General features: G+C 29.0%; 2 protein-coding genes across 3 annotated transcripts; one reads left to right on the top strand and one right to left on the bottom strand.

Annotated features, from left to right (window-relative positions):
* Positions 1-1,519: 1,519 nt before the first annotated feature.
* LOC137807846 (WAT1-related protein At4g15540-like) lies at positions 1,520-4,501 on the bottom strand. 2 transcript variants are annotated; one of them, XR_011080606.1, is made up of 8 exons: positions 4,195-4,490; positions 3,980-4,042; positions 3,748-3,864; positions 2,980-3,220; positions 2,712-2,870; positions 2,444-2,595; positions 2,132-2,265; positions 1,520-1,859 (listed from the first exon to the last, which is right to left on the bottom strand). XR_011080606.1 is itself a non-coding variant. In XM_068608670.1 (7 exons), the coding sequence occupies exons 1-7, from the start codon at positions 4,392-4,394 to the stop codon at positions 1,697-1,699; spliced, it is 1,095 nt and encodes a 364-aa protein (XP_068464771.1). In that variant the 5' UTR covers positions 4,395-4,501; the 3' UTR covers positions 1,520-1,696. The 2 variants fall into 2 exon arrangements, 1 of the variants encoding a protein (XP_068464771.1); XM_068608670.1 differs by lacking the exon at positions 2,132-2,265 and having other exon boundaries at positions 4,195-4,501.
* Positions 4,502-8,705: 4,204 nt separating this feature from the next.
* Positions 8,706-10,405, top strand: LOC137807849 (RING-H2 finger protein ATL48-like). Its single transcript, XM_068608677.1, has 2 exons — positions 8,706-8,918; positions 10,006-10,405. Exons 1-2 carry the CDS (start codon positions 8,858-8,860, stop codon positions 10,176-10,178), a joined length of 234 nt encoding a protein of 77 aa, XP_068464778.1. The 5' UTR covers positions 8,706-8,857; the 3' UTR covers positions 10,179-10,405.
* The last annotated feature ends 250 nt before the right edge of the window (positions 10,406-10,655 follow it).

A 10,655-nucleotide genomic window follows, 5' to 3' on the forward strand; every position in this document is an offset into this window, starting at 1 on the left:
TTAGCAACCAATGTTTTATCTACCAATTATTTAGTTTCTAAATTTAGTCTCTAAAACCTTGGTTACTAATTAGAGACCAATTTAGAAACTATTTAACAATAATAGAAAATAATAGAAACTAATCTAGAAACCAATTTTTGTTTTAGTTTCCAAAATGGTCTCTAATTTAGTTACTATTATAACTAATTATTTTGGTCTCTAAAAATTGATTTCTATTTCATCATTTTCTTGTAATGTATGTATAAACTCACTTTGTAATATGATATCAGAGTTTAAAAAGATTTAGTAGATTTGTTGTAGTGTTAGTGGATCATTCATCTTTGTGTTATAGATAAGATGCCTCCCATATGAAAGGATTTTGTTTAGCTTAAATTATTATTTTTAGTTATCTTTGTATGTTTATCATGTCATGATGTTTTCCGCAAGGTCCTTCGAGTGGTGCAAGGATTTTGCAGGTCTTTGAATATAGTATAAGTTTATAATATAAGGTTTTTGGATGGTGTTGGGACTTTTATGCAGATCTTTGGATCTGGTATAGATGTTTTGGTAGGTGGTATGCGACAAACTTTAACAAATGTTCTCTATCGTCTTAAAATGTTAGTTTAATTTTGTTGTATATAAATAGAAACATTCCTTAAATACTCCAATTTATTTATTTAATTAATTATTAATAAAAAGAAGATGTCTTCTATATTATTTAAAATATATAAGAGTGGAGATAAAATCTTAAAAACTTATTTTATCAGTTAACCTTAAACTCCCTTGATAATAACCAAATTTCCTCATTCCTGTGAGTAACATAGCAGCAACAGAGGATATTGAGAAAATGAGAGTTACCTAACAATATAAATTGTTTCACCAAGGAAGGAAACACAAGCAACGGCAATCCACACGGTCTTGAAAATCTATTAGTGAAAAATTAATTTAATATAATGTTGTAACGATTTTAAACCATTGTTATGTTAAAATTGTTAATGAAATTATTTTTAAACCAAGTATTATTTTGAATTATTTTAAAAACAAGAAAGCTTTAAAAAGTTTTATATTTTTCACATTTTTTTAAAAATTAGTATTTAATAATTATAAATTTTAGTTTCATGAAAATTATTTTTTATATTTTTTAATTCGTTAGTTCCTCAACTTGTTTTTATTTTATTTTAACAACTTATATCTTTCAATTTAAGTAACACGTGACAATAGAATTCACATAATACCAAAATTCTAAAATATTTAATTTATTAGGTATCTAATTAATGAAAATAAAAAATCAATTATATATTAAGTTAAACTTATTTAAGTTAAATAGAAATATATATCTATAAAAAGCAGACAAAACATGGAAGAGTTGAATTGTGTCTACTCTCCCCTTTCATGATACAATATCACTGTATTGAAACAAGGGTTCAAAAACCACAATCAAAACAGGTGAGCGACTTCCTGAGAGGTTCATTCTTTTGGTATGCAAGATTTACAATTAATTATCTTTGAAACTCTGTCCTGTTATAATTTGTGAAGGAACTGATAAAATGTAAAGAGTTTCCATTACTTTCACTTATGTAATATACATCAGGGAAGGCAATGCAAAAAAAGAACTACATTTTGGTGAAGAACTCTGCTGAAAAACAAAGATTCTTTCACCCCACCAGTGTCTGTTGAATATATTGATGAAGGTACACTAGTATACACGAGTAAATGGTTATGCTAAAACATTGCTTTCACGGATTGTCTCCAGTAGAGGACTCTCTTGGGAAGATGGGAATGATTGTCCATCAACTTGGAGGCCTTTTGCGTTTTCCTCTTTGGATTGTGCCCACAATACTGTGTAAAATCCGATTGCGATTATCACTGCGCCTAGGACACTAAAAGAATGGAAATACACAATGCAAAGTCAATATAGAAATAGTACTGTCAGCAAAGCAAAGTTTAAGCATTCAATTAGAAAATTGAGTTAGAAAAGTGATTCAAATTAGTGGACGATTTAGTAGACCACATGCAATAATTGTATGTGTATATTCTATTACATATCACGTGTTTCTCCCTCCTTTTTCCAATTGACATACTCCCAAAATGTACTGCTGAGTGGTTTTTGATCTATCCATAGTTTTGACATTGCCCCTAAAAGCTAAATCACCTTTAGTTGCAGTAAACATTGTTTTAGACTTAAAAACTCCCAGTTGAGTGAAATCTCCATATATTTAGACGTGGGAATCCTGTAATGAGGAGAGAAACCCCGACAACATAAAACTCTGGAAAGTCATGGTTATCCTGAAATTTGAAACAGCAGACAACAAAATAGTGCTGATATAATTGGCAGCCGCAACATGTCCAAGCCTATTTTATGGTTTATGCCTTAGTCCTTAGTTCATTTTACTGTTGATAGCTTGACATTTATTAACAAAGCTCCGTCGAGATGGAATAAGAAAATTTTGGAAATGGGAGTTACCTGCCAACATGAAGCGTTTCACCAAGGAAGATAACGCTCGAAAAGTCAGCTATGGCAATCCCCACAGGCTTGAACAAGCTAACAAATACAGGTCCTTTCCTTTTTATGCACCAAGTCAGTACTGAAAATGTCACCACATTTCCGATAATAGCCTGCAATATTGTTTTCCACATAGGAGGAATGAGCTTAGCAATAAACCCTCAATCGTTTGCAACTTGTTTTTGTGTGCTTGTTTTTTTAGTTTTTCGGGTTGTTTGTACGTGCTTACTGAATAGAATATAGACACGAGCTCAATGCCGGGGCTTATTTTCCAGTCATTTGGATCCCTGACAACAATGAGAGATAGTATTGCAGTTTGGATAGTTCCAAACATGCAATAGAAGGCTACTACGGTTGACTGTGATGAATATCCTTTAAGAATTGATGCCTGCAAACAAGCTCAACCAAATCAGATCCATTACTAAAAAAATTGAAGACCTTTGCTCCAATTTAGCTAAGTGATGTAAGTATCTAACCAAACTAGGCCTTGATCTCACCTGAGTAATATTCGAGAGTGCGAGAGAGAGAGAAGCAGCCGCAAAGAAGAGACCCCCAATGGTCCAGTTACTTGTTTGAGCCAACAAAGATGACAATGGTTGTGATGGAGAGTGTTGAATTCGAAAGCTGGTGATGGGAAAGCCCTTGTAAAGGGTCACCAGTAATGCTCCAGAGATGGATAGCAGTGTGCCCGTGACCTTGATCTGGCTGATTGAGCTTCCAATATTCAACTTCTCCATCCTAGAATAAGGCAGTAAAAAATCCAATATCGTGGTTTCAATATCTTAGTTTCAGTTCTAATGTTGAGTGCGACAACTAAAAAGTAACAACATATTTTATTAAACTCGAGTATACAATTAGAGTACCGATATTTTGACACCAAGATTTAGGGTTTAGATCCAAATTACATTACAAAAATGTCTCTGGCATGTCAGCTTCAGAGTCAGCAAGGTGTAATTTGGAGCAAAGGGGAAGGGGATGTTGAAAAATCATTTTCCTATAAACAATGTCTTGCAATGTATTCTGTTCTGGAAAATACCTTATCTATACTGTTTTAATCTCTACACCTAAAACCTTCTCGCTTTAATATCTCTTTGTAACAATTTTTAATCTGTTTAGTCATTACAATATTTTGGAATTCCGGGACTACAGTTACAATGGATTAAAAAGTGTTTGTGGAGGAATTAAACTATAAAGATAGAGCAAGCATAAGATCTGATTAAAGCTTGTTATTATTATATAAATAAAAGTAAAAGAAGAGAGGGTACCCAAAGATGACCGCAAGCACAAAAGTGGCGGCTGGAGACAAATTGCTCATGGCGGATCCAAGAGTGGGAGAGCTGTAGTCAATGGCGGTGAAAACACAATTCTGCATAACAGTTATGCTGCACATCTCCAATAAACAACATTCTTACATTTTTGTTTAACGATAACGTTTTCTTGCAAAAGAATAGGAAAAAATAGGTAAATATGCAATTACATAGACACAAACATACATACCAAAGAGCGCCCACGAGGAAGAACTTGCAGAGTAGAGCTAAAGAAAGGGGCGGTCTTGTGGTTCTGCAAAGTTGAAAAGTTGAAGGTTAAGGTAATGTAAGTGATTTGAAAAGTCTAATTTCTAATGGAGGAGGTAGAAGTGTTCTCTGATCACACATCTTCTTCTCATAATCCAGTTATAATTGGACTTAATAAGTTTGAGTTAGATTTAAGACCTGTTGATGAAGAAAGCGAGAGGGAGGAGTATGAGGGTAGCAATGGCGTTGGAGTAGAGAACAAAGACAAAATGGTTCATTCCTCTGTTCATGGCTGCTTTACCTAAAGTGGAGAGTCCCACATCAAGGCACTCAACCATGATCATGGCTGCAAATGGACTCCATTTCAGCAACCTTCTTCCAACTCCCATTTCTTCCATTTCTGTCTCTCTCCATAGATGTTGCCTTTTTATTCAACACATCTTCGTCTCCTCTGTTCTGTACCACACCACCATTATTGCCACAATCATCACTACAGTAGTAGTTCAAAATATATTTAACTTTTAGTACGCCAAAAATACTATTACACCAACTTGTTATATTTTCTTTAAAACTTCATTAATAATTTATATTATTATAATACTCATATTAATATAATTGACTAACAAACACACGATAATTACTAAGGACAAAATATAATATAGCTTAATTGTTTTAATTATTAATAAATCAAATTAATCAAATTACAATTTTTATTACGACTTAAATTTTTTATTGTATTTAAAAGTAAAATATGTCAATATCTATTATATTAAATTTATCTTTTATTGAAAAAAAATATATATAACAAAATGAGAAAAACTATCAACCATCGTTCAACTCTATTCTATTACACTCCAATTTAAAATTATTTAATTCATTCTTTCATAATTAAGTTTGATGTCAAATTAACAATTTTAAATTTATTAATTCATTAAATTATATTTTAATTATAAAAATGTGATATTTTTATGGATACATTTTTTATCTTTTATCATCATTCTAAATAATTATTTCTCTCATATCTCCTAAATACCTCCAAATTTTTCGAAACACCAAATTACGAATCACCATGTTTTATTATTTAACCTTTACTATTACCTTTCAAGTTTTCATTTATTAAAAAAATACATAGATATATGTTTATTTTTTCTTCTAATACTTACAATATAGACACTTATGAAAATTCATTGCTAAATAAATATAAAATAATCTTTAATTTATGAATTTATACATTTTTACATATTTTATGATTTTTATTTGAATAAGAATATTTTATTCTCAAATTTGGTGGTGTTAATTTCAAGTTTTTAGGGAAGAATGAAAATGACTACTAAAGAAGAATAATATAACCTAACAGGAGAAAGATGGAAGGCCCCAAAATGCAAAGTGCACAAAAACTCCAAAATGCAAAGTGCACAAAAAGTTCAAATTAGAATCATAACATCTCACTCAAGTGAGCGTCACTCTAGCAGCATTGGACAAAATAGATGTTTTGCTTCGCTTGAGCGAGATAACGTCAGAGACATTAAACATTTTTTATGTTTTATTCGTCCAAACGAGTTCATCAGTGTCATGCAAGAAGTTACTTAATCCTAATAAATTAGGTTAAATAGGAGCTTGAGGCACAATCCTAGTATGACGAGAGAAAAACATGATTGAGTGAATTGTAAATAGGAAAATGTGAGAAACATTAGAGGAGTTAGCATCAAAGAGAAACATCCTGAATTTTTTTTCATATATCCCTACTTGTATTATTCTATATTTATATTTAGCGAATATTTTACTTAAATATTAACTATTCTTTATAAATTTGATATATGTCGTTAGTACACATTATTATTTCTCAGAGTGCACTTTCTCGTAAAAGCTCATCAAATACCTGTTGAATGATAACTATTATAATTTTACTAATATCTTAGGTTTTAAATAACTCAAGTAAAAGAAGAACAGAAATAAATCGTGACCACTCGATTCTTAGCTGGACGAGTGCCGCTAGAAATAGTGTTTATAGTCAGTATCACCTAATTTAATATTGTAAATGCACGAAGCTTTGAAATCCTAATAAGAATATAAAAAAAACGTGAAGATGTAATTTTTTGAAATAAAAATTCTAAATAAATTCTTACGAGTTCATATAAATATTAATTTTCGGACTAGATTTCCATTTTTTATACAGAATATTCAAATCGTCATTTATTTTAATTCTCAAATTTATAAAGTTTTTTTTGTTTTTATATTATAAAATACAGTTTATTTTAATAGTTTTCTTGATATCAAATATTAAAATGAAATATATTTAATAGTTTTAAAAATATATCTCAGATTTTATTGCTTTTACCTGTTTTTCTTATCTCAATTATTCGTGTACAACATTGTAAAACCACAAATTGGACAGGTAGGTTTTAAATGTTTTTCTTGCAAGGGTATAGGCAACAACCAGTTATAAAAGGTAAGATATTGGTTAATTAATAAATAAAATAAACGAATAAGGTACACTTTTTCCCCCTGTCTTTAGAGGGAAATATACATTTTTTCTCTAGTTAAAAATATACATTTTTTCTTACTTTACAAGTTTGATCGTATACAATTTTATTCTATTTGAAAGTTATCTATTGACTCAGTGAAGGATAAGTATTACATTATTATATTCTCTCCTCGGATATAGATTATTCTCTTTCAACATATATAAATATATTTCGCTTCACTCTACTTTAAATTTCCTTTAAAAATAATTATGTGACAAATTTTAAAATATGCAGCTTTTTCCTTTAGTAGATATACCACACTTTTTCACTATTTTTTTAATGTTTTCTTTTATCGTAAATTCTCTCTCAATATTTTTTTAACTAAACTGTTAATGTTAAATATCCTTTAGTTTTGATGAATGACTAATACTAAATGGACGTAGCAATTATAGTATTTTTTTTCTATAAAGAATGACAAAATTAATTAATTTAATCCTTTTTTACCCACTCTTAGTCCACTAAAAACATGATAAAAAAAACTTGCGAGCCAACCAGTTAATTTTTTTGTAATTTTATTATTTAATATATATATATATATATATCTCAAAAATATATTTAATTATGTAAATATTTAATTTATATTTTAATTGCATAGATTAAAATTATTATTATTTTATATTAAATTAATTTATTATAATTAATAATTGAAACTTCGTTTCTAAATTGTTAATTATCTAAATTATTATAATATTACATATGTATATATGATTCAAATAATATAATAAAAGAGTTAATATTTTAAACTATTTTTTATTTTAAATCAAAGTGAGATATCAACCTCTTTTCTAAAATTAGTTGGGTTAACGAGCTGACTTGTCAAATTTTCCCATAATGCATCTCTTATTTGTTTTTCTTAAAGAATCATTAATGTTATCAATTTTAGTAAAACATTGATTTTTTTGTATTTTTAAAAATTAATCATGCTTTTTAATGGGTACACAGTAATACATATATTAAGAGAGTAGTATTTTAAAAATCAATTTTTTCTTTTGACATTTTTAATACATGTAAAAATAATTTAAATAAATCATGATTGAGAGCGTATTTGATAAGATTAATAAGTTAGATATTAACTTATTTTACTAATTTATAAGTTATTTTATCAAATATGAATATATTCAGTAAAATCATCAAAGTAACTTTACTTATTTTATAAGTTTTTGGCATATTAATTATAGAGTGTGTTTGGTGAGATTAATAACATAGTATTAACAACACAACAGTATTTGATAAGTATATTAAAATAGTATATTTTATTAATTTATAGCGTATAAGTTACAAGCTTCTAATTTACGAGATAGTTTAACTTATTTAATTTAATTTAATTATTATATTTTATATTTTAATACATTTTCTTATTATTCTATATTTATTTTAATTTATTTTAATTTTATAAAACAACTAATTATTACATTATTTTTAATATTTGTTGAGTTACTTTTTTTATATAATTGAAATTAAAAAATATTTAACATCATAAATTGAAGTAACTAATATTTCATTACATAATGTTATATAAAAATTACACTGAATATTGTAAAAAGAAAATAATTAATGCAATAATAGTTTAAATTGAGAAATAAAATAAATTTGTAAAAAAAAAAAAAAAAAAAATTATCAATATTTATTGTTGTTAAAACAAAATATTTGCTTCCAATGACTATTGTTTACCCTAAGTATCTATTAGATATATGCTATTAAAGATAATTTTAGATATTTTGCATTCACAAGTTGTGAGAATAATTCATCCAAAAGAACATATTGAGAGCAAAACTAATTAGATCACTAATAAAACAGCACCATTAACCTAATAAATCTCCATTACGTTAGAAAAAATCGTGATGATAAAAGGGTTAAAATGTTGAGTAAATTAAGGATAGCTAGCTAAAGTAATTTTTTTTATACTGTTTTAGTTAAAAATGTATTTTAAATTTTTTTTAGTAGTTTATTTATGGAATGATGTTAAATGAACAAAATTATATTTAAAAAAAGTATAATGTAATACTCACACTATTCATAAAAAGAGAAGATAAATTATTCTTGTAATATTTAATTAAAATCAAACAGACTAGATTATATATTTTGAATATTAAAAAAATCAAATTTTGTAAAGCAAAAATTTAAAATGATTTTGCTGTAGTGAGAAAACAATAAAACTGAGAGGGTGTGTATTCCTAAATAAATAAAATGGTATGTGGCATTGCTGTGTCCAAGCACCCACGCCAAGGCCACCTGCAAGATTCGTCTCCATATATTTATTCATTCTTGTCATCTAATTTCTTCTTTGCTTCTCCGATTAGGGCTCAATTTCAACTTCGATTTCCTTTCATCTCAAGATGACTGAAGATTTTCTTCAACAAGAGAAGAAGCGAGTGCGGAACCCTTTTGTCCCCATTGGTAAAATCCTCGCCTCTTCAATTTTACGCTTTCAATTTCAATTTCAATTCTCCACATCTTTCGTTTGTTATATTCATGTACTATTTGTTTTCTTTCATTCGTCAGTATTTATTTCCGTTTTTTTTTCACTGGAAAGAAGATTGATGGATAAAAGGGTTCAGAGGGTTTATAATTAGCAAACTATTTGTTGTTTTAGACAGATATTGGATGGACTTGGGGAGTAAGAAATTGTTGTAATATGACCTTAGGAGGGAATCTTTCATGTTTCGAAGGAAAGGTGGTATGATCTAGGGTTGTTGTGTGGACTTGGGACTGCGCTAACACAAGAGGGTAAAGACAAATTGTGAGTGATATGCTACTGGGATTGCCTTATGTGAAAGGGGGCAAAAAAAACACCAAGTTTATAGATTTATAATTATAATTTGCACCTTCCTTATTGTAAGACATAATGTGAAAAAGATAAGAATTACCTTGCCATTGATGTGCCGAACATGCTTATATGTATGTTATCGGGATTTATATTACCTTGCCATTACTTTATGAAGGATTATATGTTAATGCAAGAAATTTACTTTGGTTTCTGGACTTTATGTGCAATGCTTGAATTGAATCAACTAATTTTGGGTGTGTGATCAATCAAGTTACTAAGTTGCTGTTGCTGGCCATTTTATGCTTATGGATTTAGAAAATGATTCCTGTAACTTAAGAGCTTAGAATTCACTTTTATAATGGGAACAAGAGTCTTGTTTTTTAAGATTGACAAAATGTGAAGGACATGGGGTGCATAATGGTAGCATTCTGGTAGGGCTTCCCTTTACAATAAATTCGCATTCACTCTGCTTGCGAATGTGCAAATGAAATTATCTCTTTGCATTTGCAAAGGAAGAAATAAGGAATTTGATAATTTTAAATTTAAGTTGTAATTTGGAATGGAGTATGCATTGGCCTGGGGGGACGTCGATCTTACATTTTTGGTGACTGGAGATGGCTGATGTTTGTGTTTTTTTTCTGTTTCGCTGGTTGGAGCTTGTTCTTTTTATGACTGTCATTCAACTTTTGTTAGTTAAATTTGCTGTGTCACTTTCAGGTGCACTTGTTACTGCTGGTGTTCTAACGGCTGGCTTAATCAGTTTTAGACAAGGTAATTCTCAGTTAGGTCAGAAGTTAATGAGGGCTCGTGTGGTTGTTCAAGGTGCTACAGTAGCCCTCATGGTTGGAACAGCCTTTTATTATGGAGAAAATCCTTGGCGATCAAGTTAAATTTTTAGTGGCCCTAAACAAAAGTTGAAGCTTGTAATTGTGTGGTTCCTTGTGGGTTTTAGTTATATATGTTTATGTGATATCTTATTCGATCATTTGAGGTCCAAAACCCCTTGCCAAACATCTCATTTTTTAAAGTTTTATCTGAACACAACGATTGAGTTCACCCTAATGTACTTTTTTTTATAGTTATTATTACAATAAAATAAGCACTCAATTATATGGAAGCCTGGTTTTCAATTATTACTGGCTCATGCATTTTTGTATTTCCCTTTGTTGGAAATCTGGCTTAGCCTCTTTTTTTTCACTCATGAATGTTAGGTGTATAATGAGTATTGAAACTACATTTTTTTCATACTAAACTTTTGTTTGGTTAGTGAAAAATAAAATGGAACTGGCTACTGAGAAATAAGATGGACTGGTAAGTATGTTTATGGAATAAAAGTAGCAGGAAATACATTTTTAAAAGCAGCTGTT

Source organism: Phaseolus vulgaris, chromosome 3 (assembly GCF_000499845.2).
Source record: "Phaseolus vulgaris cultivar G19833 chromosome 3, P. vulgaris v2.0, whole genome shotgun sequence".
Classification (NCBI taxonomy): domain Eukaryota; kingdom Viridiplantae; phylum Streptophyta; class Magnoliopsida; order Fabales; family Fabaceae; genus Phaseolus; species Phaseolus vulgaris.

Coding starts and splice junctions, on each gene's coding strand:
- LOC137807846 (XM_068608670.1), bottom strand. CDS start 4,394: ATGGAAGAAATGGGAGTTGGAAGAAGGTTGCTGAAATGGAGTCCATTT. Junction 3,221..3,747: donor GTGCTTGCGGTCATCTTTGG/GTACCCTCTCTT, acceptor GCCTTATTCTAG/GATGGAGAAGTTGAATATTG. Junction 1,860..2,443: donor GAAACGCTTCATGTTGGCAG/GTAACTCCCATT, acceptor CCATTCTTTTAG/TGTCCTAGGCGCAGTGATAA.
- LOC137807849 (XM_068608677.1), top strand. CDS start 8,858: ATGACTGAAGATTTTCTTCAACAAGAGAAGAAGCGAGTGCGGAACCCT. Junction 8,919..10,005: donor GAACCCTTTTGTCCCCATTG/GTAAAATCCTCG, acceptor TGTCACTTTCAG/GTGCACTTGTTACTGCTGGT.